The following is an 18,270-nucleotide window of genomic DNA, read 5'->3' as shown; positions in this document are numbered from 1 at the left end:
AAAAGAATATATCTGGAGAGACATGAGGGAAAAGCTGTGAACTCAACAATAATAAGCATAATTCGAAGATATTGCATAAAACTCCCTTGTACTTGAATCAAACCATCAATTGAACCGAATCTGTTGCCTAATTTAATAAACACCTCCAAAAAAAAATATAGGGAAGGGGTTTCTCTACTTTTTTTTTTTTTGTATTTTTCATTCTTGAGAAAAAAGGATAAAGAAAGTTCTACAGTGATGGGAGCAAATGCTTCCCAACAGATCAAAACAGTAGGAACTTGTACAAGAAAGTAGCACAAAACTCACTCTAGCAGATCATCAAAACCGGCTAAAAATTACATGTTAACGCTTCCTAAGTAGGTTTCCGCATATTGCGGCCAGCACGAATTACCTCGTCCACCAATAGCAACTGTGATGCAATTACAGGCCTGCAAAAAGTTATGAGTAACCAAATCAGTACCCCAACTTTATGATGATTTAATATCGAAGACTAGAAAGTTATAAATTTGACTACTTCTATAAGACATTTGTTAAAGATCAAGAGCATGACAAGAACTTCGGCAAAGAAAGGCTATATGAGGATGTAAAATGGGGCGACAATCGAGCCATGTACCCAGAATTGATAATTTGGCGTTTCACTGAGTAGTTGTCAAAGATACCCTCCATTTGGGGGTCAATCGGTTCTCCTGTATGCTGGTTTAGCCCTACAATAGTGCCCCGGTCATGTGCCCCCTGATTTCAAATGGGAAGAACGAGTTCAGCATACTTATAACTGCCTCTCATAAAGGAGGGAAACGTTGGAATTATATGACAAAGCACAGTAGGAGTTTAAAGGACTATACCTTAAGAGCAATGAGCACATCCTGTGTGTCGAGCCCAGAGTTTTCAGCAAGTGTCTTGGGAACCACAAGAAGGGCATCAGCAAAAGCTTCAACGCCAAGTTGAGCACGCTGTAATAAAGGTTGAGAAGGTCAAAATAAGATTGGGTACATGAAAAGTATGCAAAAGGATACTGAAGAATACTTCTAAGGAGACTTACTCCTTGAACTGTTTTCTTCACTTCATTTATCAGATATTGTCTTGCAGCAACTTCAAAGGATCCGGCACCCTGAAAATTCCACCAGTCATTTCTTAAGACCAAGAAAATCTCGAGTAATAAGGATGGTCTAACGAGACGCTATTTCCTGGCTATAAGCATCCAAACTTGTCTCCTCTCTTTCATTCATAGGGTCAAGAAGCAAAACAAATTGCAATGCAATATATCGTAATTGAAGCTGCAAGACTATAACTGCTGATAACCTAATAACAAATAGGGAGGAAGAGAAGAAAATAAAATTTTAATATTTTTTTACTTTGTTTAAGAAATAATGTGAATATCCGAATGTAGGAACTAGAATGCCAAATGCTCAATATTAGTTCTTCCATCCAGACGCGAAGTTACAGAGAGCAATAGACCAATCGTACACTGTAGATATAATTTATTTGCTCCCTTAACTTGCATTCAGGATGCTTGCTGCTTTCGTGATCATTGTCTTGATATTTTAATTCTACTTGATACAAGGAGTTTCATTAATTCATCTGCACGTCTGACAGTAGCCGGAAAATATAAGAAGCTTACCATGACAACGGATTCATCTTCAATGGTGTTTTTAACTGCTCTAAGACCATCACGGACAGCATCCTTAATTTGAGCAATAGTATGGTCATTAGGTCCTGCACCATCACGGATTCCAATGAGAAAAAAGGAAATATAATTGATTAACAAGATTGAACATGAATGAAGATTGAGGTTGCAATGAAGTACCCTTGATCAAGATTGTACAAGAATGAGGATTTTTCACATTTTCCACAAATGTATATTTATCTTCCCCAAGCACATGTTCATAGACCAGTCCAGCCCATCCAAGGCAATCAGGAGTAAGATTTTCAACAGAATTTATAGCCTCTCCTCCACAGGCCAAAACCAACCTTTCCATATTTCTCCTCTTGGCTCTACGAAGGGCAATTATCTACAGGAGCTCCATAACAAGTATGAAACAAATGAATATAAATTGACAAATAAATGGCAATTGACCAAGGTTTCATGCTCCCTTGCTCAAATCATACAAATCATAATGGTTATTAACCATACCGACATTTGTAATACATCAAATAAAATAACATATATTACATAGAAAAAAAGAACTTATAAGAAATGAGAAGTGTACTAGAAAAGAACGTGGCAATATGTTATTCTTAGCAACTTAGTATTGACACAGGAAAGATAAGGATACATTTATAAAAATATATGACTCATAAAAACATTCAAATATCATTGGATTGGAGCCCATTTTTGTAGGTGTGTTTTGGGTCTCCCTTTAGCTAGGTTCAGAATTATTTTTTGTATGCCCTCGTATATTCTTACACTTCTCTCCATAAAAACTTTGTTTCTTACCGAACAAAAACCAGACATTCAAATCTGTATGTACATCTCAATCATTTCAAATAAAATAAAAAAGAATTCAGTAATGTTTAAATATATTATGAGATGGAGGACTAAAAACATTGTATTTATGATAAGTTGAAGAAGTTGATAACATGCTTCTAATGATACTATCTCACATTAACAGTTTTGAAGAAAATCCAAAATCGCAGGAATATTTTTCCAAATATTTGGATGTCGCTTGAGAAACAGATTTCAAAATCAAATTTGTAAGAATCCATCATCGCTAAAAAACAACATAATTATAATTCAAACCATATTGCTTCTAGATACATCTTTTGATACTCATTGGACTCTTGTTAAGCTTTAAAAGAATTGTGTTTACTCGGCTACACACTAATGGATTTGATCAGAATGATGGGCAAAGATTTTTTTACAAAACATTTTCATTAGTTATGATAACGGAATTGGCTTTAAAGTTTTGTCAGTCTTACAAGGTTGCTAAAATAAGTCTTTTCATGATGAGGCTTAAGCATCACTTGTAAACGGAATGTCGTGATCAAGGGAAGGAAAAAAAAAATGAGTATGATAACTTCAAGAAATACGGCCTCACCCCTTCCCTTGCGAGCATATCCAAAGATGGGGGATCAATTCCTTTTTGGTTTATGACAACAAAGTTCTTGTCATTACCCGCACAAACCTGCATATGATGAGAATACAAGACAACAATTAAGAAATGCAGATAGTTTTAATACCTAACATGCATGACCCTAACACCCTTACCTTGTTTTTCAATTCAATGATTTTCTGAACTCTTTCATCAACCTGACGCCTTTCAGCAGCAACCATTGCTTCCCTCTGTTCCGCATTAGAGTAGAAAAATCCAGCATTTATTTCACTGAGAGGAAAGCCATCAATTTTTAAATGTTCACAATACATTATAATGATATACGTCTATAAATGAATATGATCCACATTTTATATTCAGGATAACTAGACTAATTCAACTCATTAATGCCATATTAGATCAGGCTGGGGTAGCGATATACATGCATGCATTGATTCTGCATTTAAGAAAGCAGGAACAACACAAAACCAAGATACAACATTACAAGAAACATAATTATCTATCCATGTTGAGACTAAATCAAAGAAAGGCTCATCAATACAATTATCTATCCATGTTGATACTAAATCAAAGAAAGGCTCATCAATACCTTTTGTCATATTCCAGAGACACATTGCTGGTTAAAATATAACAATTCTCAGCTCTCCGTTTCATATCGGGATGTCTAGAACCATGATCAAGAACAAGGCCTTCAACCTAGTGATTGATGATTCAAGACATCAAAAACGATAAGTATTAATAAAAAAATTAACGAAAGAAGAAAAAACAATTGATAAGATAAGACGAGAAAACTACCTATTATGCAAGAAAATGAGATAAGGAAGAAAATAGAGGGAAAAAAACTCTTGAATTAACTAGAATAAAACAGAATAATTGCAGAAATCTTCAGCCGAAAAACTACCAACTAGAAGCATCAAGAAAATTAAGGCAAAATCAATCTCTACTCTTCCATTAAAATAAATTGATACATGGAAAAAGAAATCTTGATAATGAAACACACTTTCGATGAGACAAAATGAAAGAAGACAAAAGCATCAATAAAACTAAGGCCACAAAATAAACATGAAAAAGAAAAATATAAATGCTCTTTCATTTCAGAAGTATAGATGTTCTTTAGACAAGGCTACTTATTCAAAATTACAAATGCTCTTATCACAGAAAAATAAGGAAGAAGAAGAAGAAAATGCAACTTCATTAGAGAAAGAGAGACATACTAAAGAATGTAGAAAGAAAACCGGGATGAAAATATGTGCGCAGACCTTTTTTTTTTCTTTTCCTAAAAACAGTTTCGTAGTATTACGAAATTACTCTTCAAAAGAAAAAACCCACTCAGAATAGCAAAATGGAAAAACAAAGAAAAAACATGAAATGACTAATGAACAGAACTATGAAGAACATTTTCAGAAACGGAACGTTGTTTCCATGACAATAGATCACTCTGCAACAAAGCAACAAAGCAACAAAGCAACAAAGCAACAAAACAGTGGATGTAAAGACAAAATTGAACTGTTTTTTTTTTTCCATAAAATTACACGACTATCATTTTCCATGGCAGGCTGAATATAGTTTAGCTTTTGTTAAAATGTAAAGCAACTTTCAACGTATCACAGGTAGCACTACCAGCAACACGCTAGAAAGCAAGGTTTACATTATTTCCTTACCTTTTAGTGTTCAATCTTAATTGTTTTCTTAAAACCAAACCTCTCAGTAGAATTTTGGAAAGAGTACAGATGTAAATAAGATCCTAAACTTCGTCATTGCTAAGATGAAGTTCTCTAGCTACAAATTCTGTAATTACTCTATTTTCCTGTTAATGCCAATTGGAGATCTCTTTGGTTATTGGATTGCAAAGATATTTTGTCATCCGGCATCCTTTTGGGATATTTAATCAAATATCTATCGGCCAAAAGTTGTCATAGAATCTTAATACATACCAAGCGAGTGTCAACATCAAACTTATGACGCATGTGCATGATTTCCACCATAAACAAATCAATGGCTTCTTCTGGTTTACGAATGCAGAGCACCTGCAACAACTCAAACACAAACCATTAGCCAAAAAAGGTACAAGCAATCGTCTATTGTAGACTGTTGATCACAATGTAAATAAGATTTAGAACTTTCAATCTGAACTCAGAGCATATATGTTTGTGATCACTAATAGATTAGTACTCACCGCATTAACAACTATGTCAGTCAATTGATCTGCCAATGATTCATACAGCTGTACAAGAGATTGACCCATTGGAAAGATATGAGACAGCTAAAATGTCAACACAAAATTACTCAGCAAGAGAAAAAGTCCATCAAATAACCTTTGTTCTGAGTGTCGTCCTTGCTACCATTTTCAGAATTTCTTTGTCTGGCTCGTCACCAACCACAATAGGAGTCTTAAATTTTTCAAGAAATTGAAGAGTTGCTCTTTTGGCAATCTCAAAACCATCAACCAGGACACGTGGATGCATGCCTGGATCATGAATAAACCCCATTAGGAAAAAAATACCAACAATACACAACCATTAGAGAATATCAACCAATCCTGTGCCAAATAGTTCTATAAGATGCTAAGAAGCCTAATTCCCGATATTAAAAGGTTTCTGCTTCAAATAACGTGATAAAGAGACATGTCATAGAATCTTAATATGGCAAATTTTCATCAATAATTGCAAGATGACAAATCCATTTTAAATATGTGGCAGACTTTCAGCTATTTATGCTATACACAGTTATCCAATGACAAAGTATTTCTAGCTAAATTTTTCACCACATTGAGGCTTGCATTGAGGATGACTACTATAATTTCGTCATTCACGCAACTGTTTCAGAAGTATCAAGACATATTCCCACGGAGAACTTTGACATTCTACAACACATAGTTGCAAAGAACGGTACCAGTAAGATCGGAGTACCAACCTTCATCAATATAACGTTCGGACTGTTTCATAAGCTCGCCTATAAAAATCACGGTAGAAGTAGTGCCATCTCCACTAGTGTCGTCTTGTGCAACAGCGGTTCGTGCTATCATGATTGCTGTGGGATTTTGAATTTGCTGCAACCATATAAAACAAGTATGGACAGCACATTTAATCCTCCTTTTGAAATAAATGTCTTGTAGATGAATGGTTGTGAAGATTTTCCAATAGTTCTTTTTCAACGGGCTTACGTAATTAAAATGATATAAGGGGCATGTTAGAAAGTGAGCATCCATATCGACAAACCAGCAATTTAGGCGTTATTTCGCATTTATGCAGACCCCGATGGAGAAAAATCAATAATAACATGTCCGGTTCAATACATGCGCGGAAAAACAGTAGAGATAGGAGATCTAAGATAAGTAAAGGGTTTAGGGCAGAGAGCCGACCATTTCTTTAAGCAAAGTGTTGCCATCTTTGGTGAGCTTGATATCTCCGGCACCACCCACAAGCCTGGTCGGGTAGATACGAGCACAAATATGAGAAAGGGAAGCATGGAAGCAGATTTCAAAAGCGAAAATGACGAAGATCGAAAATAACGTCATACATTTTGATGGTTCCTTTAGGACCGAGATTGCTCTTGAGGACGTCTTGAAGGCCCTTCGCGGCGTTGATATTCATATGCAGAGCGGCGGATTTGTTGAGAACCTCTGCATTTGGGTTGAGTACTCTAAGCGACATCTTTCTGTTACTTGCGTGAGTGAAGGAGGAGAAGCAGAGAACAACAGAGTGAGGTAGAAATGGTTTAGGAGGGAAACTAATAAACTACGGCAAGCAACCGCGGGGCGAAAGGGTTTTAGGGCACTCCGTAGCCGAGTAATGATTGGGTATATAAATCCAAATTTCTTTAGATCCAACTTTCAAGACTATTCTTCAAAATAGTAAGTTTGAAGGCTATTTTTCATTAACCATCGATTATTTTCACTTCGTATGTATCTTTAAATTGTTTTGTTTTTAATGTTTAAAATTATATCGCCTCTTATATTTTTTAAGTTCCTAATTAGTTAATTACGTTAGAGTAGCCCGAGATAACTCGTGGCCCGATAGTAATCCACGCCCAACGAGCCCCAAAGCCAAAAAATGGCGTATAAAGGGTTTTGTCATGCTCGATTTGGTGAGTCGATAGTATACGGTCCTAACACGTATGTAAAAAATATATAAATAAAATGGTCAATTTTTCTGATCGAGTATGCTATCCACGACATATTCATACCACATACCTTCAGTCTAATACTAATTTGAGCATCAAAGTGCATTAGACATAGTACCACGCTCGAACAAGTGATTTGACATGTCGGTACAACTTTGTTATATACACGGTAATACATCAATATTCTATAGAACATAAATCGACTAAATTTACTTGGAGGCATGTTCAAGTAGACACGTTTATTTTGCTCGATCGCAATAAACAAGTAGAAAAAAAAGTCACAATTGTCCTCGTACTCGTACAAAACTAAAATGTTAAGAGGTTATCGAGATCACCGAAAATTAATTAATTAGATAACAAAATAAATAAATATGAAATATAAAATTTAGAGATTTATTAGACAAATTTTAATATTTAAGGACTTATTAATACGAACATACCCACCAACTAAAGTTGACGCGTTTTAGTTATTTGAAATATGAAATTTAAATTTAATTTGACGAGGACTAAATTTGTAATTTCAGTAAGGAATTGTAACGGGGCAAAAAGAAAGCAAGGCATTGGATTAAATGCCAGAACCTGGAATTTAGGTATAAGTAGTAATTATTTGACGAAATTACCCTTGAAGACATTTGAAAGCGTTAGATTGTTAGGGTTCCAATTCATTAGAGAAGGGAGGGTATAGAGTTAAAAATCCAAAAGCAGGACATTTTAACGAATTTGATGAGTATGAACCCGAATTACCGAAAATAAAAAAGTAAAAGAGAAATAAGGAAAAGACAGAGGGCGATCTCCGAACGATCCAGCTTCAAATGGTATTGACATGATTCAGACTGGACTTTGATTCACCGGTTTCAATCGATATAGAACTGCAACTCTGCACACTGGAGCAGCTCACTTCTTACCGATTTTCAGCTCACATTCTACAATGGTGAAGACCTACGTGAGAGAGAATGTGCCGCTCTCTCGTTTTGGTGTCTTGGTAGCTCAGCTCGAATCCATAGTCGCCTCCGCTGCTCAACAGCCTCCGGAGCCCCTTCTCTGCTTCGACCTTCTTTCCGATCTCATTTCCGCCATTGACGAAGAGCCCAAGGTTCACTCTATTTATTTCGCTGCTTTTCATTTTGAGTTCATTATCATCCATCTCGTTGTCTTTCGAATATATTTTATTGGTTTTGAGCTGCCAACTTTTATGTCAATAAGAGAAGACATTGAATTCTGCGATATTATGTGGATCTCAATACATTTGACATCAGAAATGGAATTATTATGCGCAGTCAGTTTCATTGTAACATGCTTCTGCTTTTTTCATTATCCATTCGGTCTTGCCACGGGTTGAAATCTCTGTCTTCATTGGCTATGGGGCTATGAAGTTCTAATTTCCCTCCGTGTCTATGGGGCTATGAAGTTCTAGTTTCCCTCCGTGTCTATGGGGCCATGGGGCTGTGAAATCTCTGCCCACGGGTTGAAAGGTTTGGGAAGCTTTTGGGAGGTATAATCTGAGTAACAACGGTGGTAGATGAAGATAAGGTTGTCACCAGTTGGAGGTCATCGTCACCGGACTTGCTTGAGCTTGACACCATTAAAAGAGATTAGAAAGAGCTTATAGCACTGTTCTATGTATGACTGGTAAGAACAAAGGAGACAATCACACAAAATGAGAGCAATGCTCACCTTCATAAATATTTAAAGAAGAAGTAACAGAAAAGGAATGCTTAATGTGTAAAAGATGCAATGAAGAAAATGAGAGAAAAAACATGGTAAATAATATCCTAACAATCTGCTTTTGCTTTCAATTAAAGTTCCAAAGAATGTAAGTTTGGTGGATAATTAAGCGGTAAAATTAACTTAAGCGCACTGAACTACCTCTTTGAAACAGGCCGAATAAATTCCTCCAATAGCACCGATTCAATTAAGTTTAGTTCATCATTTCCAATCTATTGATACAAGAAGATCCACTGAAAATGAGTTTTTCCGTAGTTAACATAACAGTGCTTTCGTATCTATACTATCTTCCTTGCTGGAAAGGACACTGTTCAAACAGTTTTAATGTCTCTGTCTAGTCATATGCTAACATAACAGTATCTTCTTTAACTAGAAATGACACTATTCAAATTTTTTTCATGTCTCTGTCAAGTCGTATGCTAACATTTCAAAATTAAATGCTGTCTGGAGTTTTTTAGTTTATTCATTTTCTGGCAATGCGAACATTTCAATATTTAATTAAATTTATTAAATGTTTGAAATGAACATTGCAAATTTCAGGAATCTATACTTTTGTGGCAAAGAAAATGCGAGGAAGCACTCTATTCTCTGCTCATTCTTGGTGCCAGACGACCGGTGCGTCATCTTGCGTCAGTAGTAATGGCAAGAATTATATCCAAGGGAGATACAATTTCAGTATATTCACGAGTTAGTAGTCTTCAAGGGTTTCTGTCTGATGGGAAAAGGAATGAGCCTCATAAGATCGCTGGTTTGTTACGGAAGCTTGAACTTGATTAATCTTAGATAATCGCAGTTAGGAGTGTGTTTCACATGCACATGCTGGAATGTGTATGTTTTATATTGAAATGTGTTCATAATATAAGAGGAGAAACTTTCCCCTTAATTACATATTCTTCGTTGAAATGTGTATGTTTTCTTGCTTTTTGAAAGGGTGAATGTCCTACAATCTGTGTTTTCTGTTGAGAGTAGTTTTATGCTATATATATATTTTTTTTCCAGTTGAAGCCATATAAAATTTTAACTTTTTGATGAAAGCTTTGTTTGTTTTGTTTGTTTGTTTTTTTTAATAAAATGTTTATTTTAAAGGAAAAAAATGCGGATTGACCTAACCATCTTCAGACTACCTTATTTTATTGGCATCCATCTCTGCTGAAGAGAACAAATTGATATAATTAGACATTCTTTGAAATTTTGATCTGTTAATCTCGTATTTCCTTTTATTTTGGTATTTATTTATTCTCAGAAAGATATATTTGCTTGAATTCTCATTTCTTATAAAAATTTGTATTTTAGAGTACTCATAATAGCAAATTTCTTCATGGATTTGGGCCTTCCTTTATTCTTGTGCTTGAAAGCTTTCCATGGGAATACCACTAGGTTTTTTAAGCTGTACCAGATTTATGCTTCACATCTTTAGAAATTTGTAACTTTTTCTTTTACTAACATGTCATCTTTATTATATCTGACCTTCATAGGCATTGCCCAGTGCTTGGGAGAATTATATCAGCACTTTGGGAGAAAAATCACTTCTGGTTTGCTTGAGACGACTATTATTGCTGCAAAGCTTATCAGATTTAATGAGGTTCCCATTAAATCCCATTGTCACCTTTCTTTAACATGATATTTTTCTAGTACATTCTTACAAACTTGCACTTATCAGTATGGCGATCCTGTTTTGTGAACTTTTTTTTTTGGGGGGGGGGGGGGGGNGGAGGTAGGGGGATGTGTGAGTACTTGTTTCGAGTAATTTTTTCCCCACATAAAATCATTGATTTCTTTTGAGTTGAAGCTGTTAGGTGATGTATTTTTGTTGGGCACATGCTTAAACACCGTAGCCTTCCAAGGAACTTCTCTTGGGATTACATTGGTCTGGACACACCATAATATTAATAATGTTTCTGTCTTCCTTCATTAAGCAATTAAGGAGTAATAATTGAGGGTTGCCTCAATTTTGGGGTTGTTCCTTCATTTAGACAGAAAACCGTCCTAGTGTGTCCAGACCAATGTACAAAAAGAAGTTCCATGCAAGGCTACGGTGTTTAAGGAGTAGCAATTGGGGGTTTCCTCAATTTTGGGGTTCTTCCTTTAATTAGTTATAACACTGACAACCGTTCTATTTGTATCTATTGTTTTCAACTGCCATTTTAAATTTTTGTTTAGGTTGAATTGGAAGGCACAAAGGAGCCTGTTTTTAGTAGTTTTTTGGAATAAATTTGTTCACTTTCATTGACTATCGAATTATAGTCCTAGTATCACACTCTTTCTTTGTTTATTTTGGACTATGTGAGTTGTGAGGCTATCGTTTTGTTCGTTTCAAATGAAAGCTAAAAAATTGTTTGGTTTTATTTGAAGTATCTCTCGTCTTATTTATATTTAATTATTTATTGTTTAAGGATTATTTGTGTTCCAAATATTAGGATTTTGTGAGACAAGAAGCTCTGCGCTTGCTTCAGAGTGCTTTAAAAGGATCGGGGGGTTCTGCAGCTGCTTCAGCATATACTGAAGCATTTCGTCTGATTACTCGTGTGGGCATTGGTGATAAATCATTCATTGTTAGAATAGCAGCTGCAAGATGTCTAAAGGCATTTGCCAACATTGGAGGACCTGGGTTAGGGGTTGGAGAACTTGATAATTCAGCCTCCTTTTGTGTAAAGGTAGCCATTTTATTCTTGTCGTGATATGTTTGTTTGTTTGTTTGTTTGTTTTCTTTTTTTTGGGTTTTTACTGATTACCACAACAGCAATATCGTTGTTTCTGAAACAATAGAGGAACTCCATGGCTGTGTTATATATGTCTAGATACAAGTAGTCCTCATTTTTAGTGATTTTAGTTTCCGATAATATTCAAGAAGATCAAATTCCTTCAATTATCAGATAAAATTGTTCTGGATGCTCGTTAGCAGCAGCAAGCTGGTACACATCATCCAATATTTTTGTATATGCCTGGCTGGATGTGCAGAGCTATAGATAGTTCTCCTGGGGAATCTATTGGGTAGGTGGCTTAAAGGGAAATCTGGGATTATTGGAAGAATGCTATAAGAGCTGTACTTTACATAATTTGGATAGAAAGCAACAATAGAATTTTGAAAGCGACTATTAAAGAGTTTTATTATTCTTGGAATGTTGTATGGCACACCGCATCTTCTTGGGCAACACTCTGGAAAACTTTTTCTTTGTTGTCCGTTAGTGTTGAGGTCCTCTCATAAAGTCCCCTTTTTGTTACTTTCGGGAGGTTGTATGGCAGACTGCCTCTTCTTGGGCTAAACTCTACAGAAGTTTTTCTTTATTTTACATTAGTATTGAGGTCCTTTCATAGACTCCCCCTTTTGAGGTTTGAGGAGGTGACCTCTTATCTCCTTGCTGTTTCTGTGCGTTCCTCCCTTTTTGATAGAAGGATATGCCAAATTTCTTTTATATAAGAAATTATACATTATGATATGCTGAATGTCTTATTGATAGAGTGATATGCTGTCTTTTATGAAAACAATTATTATATACAAATTCTATTAATAGAATGTTCCTTCAAGACATTAACTAGTTTTATAATCTATTGTTATCTTTCTCTTGTTTGCATATGTACTTCGGGCTTCTATGATGTTTTGGTTCTCATACTTTTATATGTAACTAAGTCATTATACTTGAAAGAAAAATAATAGATGAAGAGATAGAAAATTGTTCCAATGCTCCCAAAGGCTAACCAATAAGTCATTATACTACTAAAAAATGTAACAATTATGTCTAAGTTAAAATTTTCGTTAAAGAATTGGTTGTGGGCTTCAGTCTTGTCGGGGAATTTTGTAACTACCTATTAAGTTTTATTCTTCTAGATTGGAGTCTTTTTTGCGATTGGACTCCTTTTGTTCTATTTTCTTAATGCAAGGAATTTTGTAATTATCAGCTAAGTTTTGTTCTTCTGGATTGGAGTCTATTTTTGCTTAGGGTTTATTTACCGTTGAACTCCTTTTGCCTTTTTTTTTTTCCTCATAATTTTTTTTATAATGTCCTTGTATATTCTTTCATTTTTCTAATGAAATCTTGGTCACTCGTTAAAAAAAATTGTATTTATGAAATAAGACCAAGTGAATGAGGAATGAAGTTGACGAACCTCTTATGATCTGAAATTGAAAGTGGTTCAGTATCTACCCGTTTGTATACTTCAATTACTAAAAGATTTTAAATATCAGGAACCTTTTGAAATGTACGGACTAAGTTGTCATAGAAAAAGTAAACGACCAAAATGTTGCCAACTAAAAATGTGTTTTAATCATTAATTTAATTTTAGTTGGGCAGGTTTACTTATCAGTGCTTGCATTGGCTACCTCTTTATAATATCATTGCATGATGGGTTTTTAGTATCTTAAGTTGGGTGGAGAAGTAGAAGTAGAGGAATCTAAAGGGTGTTAAGGAACCCAGAATAACATCTAATAATGCATTTATTCTTTTGATAACAGAAAATCTTAAATGGGTTGGGGACCCTTTCCTTTTCTTGAAGCTAAATATAAAGCATCCTTTTGGTTTTTGTTTTCTTCTTTATTTTGTAACTGCTCTTAATTTTTTTCTTCCAAATTTACTTTTTTTAATATTTAATATAATTTTGGAAATTAGTTAGTCACGTTAAATGGGACTTGTTTACTCTTTCCCCTAAATTGGTTTTTTTTTTGGTATTTTAATATAATATTGGGAATTAGTTAGTTCAAATGGGGCGCACTTACTCCTTTATTGTAACTTTTCAATCATCAATGAAAAGTTCTGTGTCCTTCACAATATATACTGCCTGTATATTTCTATCTTCTACATCTACAATGTTCTAGTTATCTTTCCAAATGGTTTGGCTGAATCAAACAGGCCTTTGAGGATCCAATTTCATCCGTCCGGGATGCATTTGCCGAAGCTCTGGGTTTGTTACTGGCTCTTGGAATGAATCCTGAAGCTCAGGTATATAAGTTATTTGTTATGTAATAATCCTTGCTGTTTCTGACCAATTTATCTCGTATGTATATAAGTGTTATTGTCTTTAAAGTTAATAGTTCATGTCCTACTAGGTCCAACCAAGGGGAAAAGGTCCCTTCCCTCCAGCAAAGAAGCTAGAAGGCGGTTTACATCGGCATCTATCTTTGCCATTTAGTAAAGGTATACCTATACTTTCTACTGCGTGGGTTTACGCCAGAACTAACTACCTATATCGGCCTTTCCAAGCCGCAGCCCACACATACTCTTACTCATTCATCTCTCCCCCTTTTACTCTTTTTCTTCTTCCAAGATTAGCAATCGTGGGCCTATCCTACACCTCTCCACTGTTTTTTTTCCTTTTTTTTATATTTTCAATTTTTTTTTTTTTTTTTTTTTTTTTTGTGGAAAACTATGATTCCTTTGAAGAAATTACAAAAGAATGCAACTCCTGTTTCAAAGGAATTACAAAAGTACTTCCATTGATTGGTCAAGAGGAATAAGATTATAGCTGTGAAAGCAAGGAGAGAATGTACACCAAGAGAGAGCCATGTAAGGCAAGTGCTAATAAAAGCAATCAAAATCAGTAGCTTACGACTTTATCCTCGAAGATGTGATGATTTCTTTCCTACCAATGACCATAGAAAGGCTCTGATAAATTTCTTTTCAGTTTCCCGTAAAAAAGCATAGAAAGGTCGGATAAAATTTAACCAAATAACTTCCCTTTGTTTTAAAAAAGGATGATCAATGAAAACCAATTCCAGCAGTGTTATAGGATCTCCTGGTAGGGCAGTGGACCAATTGAAAGCCGATAGGACGTCCTTCCAAAAAGCTCCAGGAAAAGGACAGAATATAAAAAGGTGCAGTAGGGTCTCTCCATTCTTCACCAATTTGGCGATGTAGAAAGCCATGAGCCCTCCTCTGCAAAATATCAGTAGGGGCACCCATGACTAGGCTCCCAGATGAAATTTTTTATCTTCTTTGGGAAGGACCCCTTCCACAGCTGCAAGTATTTCTTCTCTTAATGGTTGCTGTTTGTTTCTTATTAATTTTCTCTATTCAGCAAATAAAGATATTGAACTCTCAAATTTTTGAAAAATGTTTATTTTAATTTCATTGCCTGTTTTGCATAACGAATCACATTGCAGCAAATGGACCACGGTTGAAGGAAATTCGTGTTAGCCTTACATTATCTTGGGTGTTCTTTTTGCAGGTTTGTGCTCACTATTATCTGCTGTAGTAGATTTTCCTTCATTTGTCCTTTTTCCTTCGGTTCGAGATAGCTTTTGAATGTTTTTGGGGTTTGGAAGACTAATTCATAAGAATTGAATTCTTAGATGTTTGAAAGCTTTATGTTAATTCTTATTCAAGTTTAATCAATTCTTAATTTAACTTTTCACTCATGTTTTCTTTTCTCGCGGCTTTTGATCTAGTATAATTTGTTTCTCTTCTTATGATGTGTCACCATGAATCTAAATTTCATTTCAGTGTTGGTTTTAGTTGAATTTGTTTGCTGGCTTATTTAGCACTGATAATTTTGATAATGTTGGTTTTACTTTCACTTCTCTGTATCATTTTGCCTTACAGATTTGGTGCACTTGTTAATTATACTTACATATATTTTATGGATTTATTCACACCATATAAAATGTCTTGTAGGCCATTCGTCTCAGATATCTGCATCCAGATACTGGACTCCAAGACTATGCACTGCAGGTTATGGACATACTTCGGGCTGATACTTCTGTGGATGCCCATTCACTGGTAATTGCTGAAGTTTAGTTTATGTACTATCCATAATTATTACTTTTAGGCTTAGGCTACATCGTATGCCCAGGTGGAAGTTGTCAATCCCCCAATTTTTCTTTCTTCGGTAATGGACATCAACAATTTATCAGAGGAGTCAATGTCCTGCTCTAACAAGGACACAAAAATTTGAGGGGCAGTTCTACCATCGGAAAAATAAAATGTATGAGGAGTTTAGGAACACTGAAGAAAATTGAACTTCACTCGTCTCAATTAATTGTTCAATGTAACATTTGATAGATAAGCATGAAATCTAACCTTTTCCTATAATGTACCAGCTCACTCCCCAAGGATTTAATTTTTTTGAATTTGAATGAGATAAGAATCTAAGAGAACAGTTAACAAAAAAAAAAAAAAAATCCTATATAAAATAAATAACAGCTAATGAATACATATGAAACCTTAATATCGTCCTTGTGATCTTGATAGTTGTTTAAAAAAAAAGTTTAAATAGAGAACCACATAGAATAGGTATATAGTACTACTTTTGCTGCTGTATTAGAGTTAGGCACTAGCCCTCTGAGTTGATTGACTGACTTCTTTTATTTTTCTGTTTGCTGTAGGCTTGTGTGCTCTATATTCTTAGGGTTGGCATTACTGATCAAATGACAGAACCCACCCAAAGGAGCTTCTTGGTTTTTCTTGGAAAGCAGGTTGACAAAATTTATTTGAATAGTGGTTTTGGTGCTATCAATACAGAGTAGATTAATGTTCTCGTCTAAATCAAGTAGTCTATTGGTGTGTGTGCTTCTTATTATATTTATAATGGGTCAGTTTTCTGGAAATTTGACAGCTGCAATCTGAAGATGCTAGCCCTTCAATGAAGATTGCTTGTTTGCGTACTTTGTCTTATACTCTGAAAACTTTGGGAGAGGTAAGGCACGACTGTATTTTTGAAGGATTACTTTTTCTATGTAAGAAAAGTTGCTATAACTTTTAATGAAATCGTTGCTTACTGATAACCGGTGTAAATTTTATAATCATTCCAACGACTTTATTCATATGCTATTTGTGCTAGTTAGAGGAGAAGATTTTTGTTGTTCTTCTTTGTAGGGCTTTGCTCTCTTCTCCCCTTTTCAATTTCATATTATTTATAAAATCATTTCTTATAAAGAGAACAGGGGTTTGAGCCTCATCACAGGTTTACCAGTTTTAACTAATTAGGGCAGTCTTTCTTCCATGTAGTTTGATCTCTTAATCAACAATTAGATTACACTTCTGCTTGTAGCATGCACTTATCCATGGCTTTTGTGCAGTACGAATAAGGTTTTTACTTGTGCCCAACGAGAAGTTGGTCAGACTTCACTAAAATAAAAATAAAAAAAGAAAAAAGAAAAGAAATAGAAGTTGGTCATACAGTGCTAGATTATTTTTATGCAGGTCCCATCTGAGTTTAAGGAAGTACTTGACAGCTCAGTTGTTGCTGCGGTTTCTCATTCCTCACAACTTGTAAGTTCTAAATATTGTTTGTAGTTCCAGTCTGAACATTCTGTTTTTATGCTTACCCGTTTTAACTTATTTATTTTCTTAGTGATCATGGAAGGATTCAACCTTCATGCTCCACCTATTTTTCTCTCCCTTCACGATTTCCCTAAAACTTGTATGATATTGGATTAGTTTAGATAACTCCTGCTCAGTAAGCTACGATGGTTTGCATCATTTGACAGAATTTTTTAGCTCTGATTACACCTTATTGAGCTGATTCTTTGAATTTCTGCCCACCATGCAAGATAGCTTTACCCTTCAGATTACGACTGCAAAGTTCACCGGGTTGAGCAACCAACAATAGAAGCAATCTATGACGTTGTTCTATTAGGTGATATAATAGATGGAACAACTTGCTTTGGGTGGAAGATGGCTCCTATCTGGTGTAGCCTAAGTAACAAAAGGAGAACTCTCTCCAGGAATCAATCACAATCTTTATTATGAATCAAAATATTCATGAATACATGAGAGAGATTCTTTTATAGAGAATTAATAAGAAAACTAAGTATTAAATATACAAAAGATACTAAACGGGATTAACCAAAGAATTACCCAATATTAATATGAATTTACTACTAATCCTACTGCATCATACTTAATCCCTCCCAAAAAAACCGACCTTGAGTTTTAAGAAGAAAAGGAATATAGGAGGAAAAAATCCAATGACCTGAATCGAAATGGCCTTTGATCAATGTGGGTGAAGTTGGTCTCGTTATTCCAATGATGCTTCTTTCAATGATTTGAAAAAAACTCCTAATGAAAATGTTTGCCCGCTCAAGTCTTGCACTTCAACTTCATGAAACAATTGAGCCAATGAAAGATATGAGAAATTCAGAATATTACCCCAATGCAATTTTGTCTTTGATGGCTGCGATTTGTTTTTATGCCCTCTGAAAAAGAAAACTAATCAATAAAAACACAAAAGATACTAAAATGGATTAGCTAAGGAAACCCAAAATTAATATCTCAGAGCATTAGTCTCTTTTCATTTATTTAATGAAAAACAGTATGTTTTTCTCAGAGCATTATACTGTTTTCCTGTTAAAAACAGTATGTTTACCATTAATTCTACTACATCACCATCAATAATAACAATGTTTTAAAAGGCACTCCTAAACGCGCGCCTAGGCAGCTGG

General features: G+C 35.0%; 2 protein-coding genes across 4 annotated transcripts in view; one reads left to right on the top strand and one right to left on the bottom strand.

Annotated features, from left to right (window-relative positions):
• Positions 1-52: 52 nt before the first annotated feature.
• Positions 53-6,825, bottom strand: LOC111445368 (T-complex protein 1 subunit zeta 1). The gene is made up of 15 exons (XM_023083706.1): positions 6,570-6,825; positions 6,412-6,475; positions 5,964-6,099; positions 5,366-5,517; positions 5,227-5,274; positions 4,985-5,077; positions 3,640-3,746; positions 3,206-3,320; positions 3,036-3,122; positions 1,805-2,009; positions 1,619-1,713; positions 1,040-1,108; positions 843-950; positions 614-732; positions 53-428 (listed from the first exon to the last, which is right to left on the bottom strand). The coding sequence occupies exons 1-15, from the start codon at positions 6,701-6,703 to the stop codon at positions 353-355; spliced, it is 1,608 nt and encodes a 535-aa protein (XP_022939474.1). The 5' UTR covers positions 6,704-6,825; the 3' UTR covers positions 53-352.
• Positions 6,826-7,917: 1,092 nt separating this feature from the next.
• LOC111445452 (protein SWEETIE) overlaps positions 7,918-18,270 on the top strand; it is a 36,188-nt gene continuing 25,835 nt past the window's right edge. For all 3 annotated transcript variants that reach the window (XM_023083841.1, XM_023083842.1, XM_023083840.1), the window contains exons 1-11: positions 7,918-8,265; positions 9,438-9,645; positions 10,373-10,479; positions 11,315-11,551; positions 13,742-13,831; positions 13,939-14,026; positions 14,992-15,056; positions 15,503-15,607; positions 16,213-16,302; positions 16,443-16,523; positions 17,030-17,098. In XM_023083841.1, the coding sequence (XP_022939609.1) occupies positions 8,101-8,265; positions 9,438-9,645; positions 10,373-10,479; positions 11,315-11,551; positions 13,742-13,831; positions 13,939-14,026; positions 14,992-15,056; positions 15,503-15,607; positions 16,213-16,302; positions 16,443-16,523; positions 17,030-17,098 (1,305 nt within the window). In that variant the 5' untranslated portion in view covers positions 7,918-8,100. The remainder of the gene's footprint in view (positions 8,266-9,437; positions 9,646-10,372; positions 10,480-11,314; positions 11,552-13,741; positions 13,832-13,938; positions 14,027-14,991; positions 15,057-15,502; positions 15,608-16,212; positions 16,303-16,442; positions 16,524-17,029; positions 17,099-18,270) is intronic.

Source organism: Cucurbita moschata, unplaced genomic scaffold (genome assembly GCF_002738365.1).
Source record: "Cucurbita moschata cultivar Rifu unplaced genomic scaffold, Cmos_1.0 Cmo_Scf00007, whole genome shotgun sequence".
Lineage (NCBI taxonomy): Eukaryota > Viridiplantae > Streptophyta > Magnoliopsida > Cucurbitales > Cucurbitaceae > Cucurbita > Cucurbita moschata.
The sequence above is the reverse complement of the archived record's forward strand: the minus strand, read 5'-3'. Positions and strand labels throughout refer to the sequence as shown.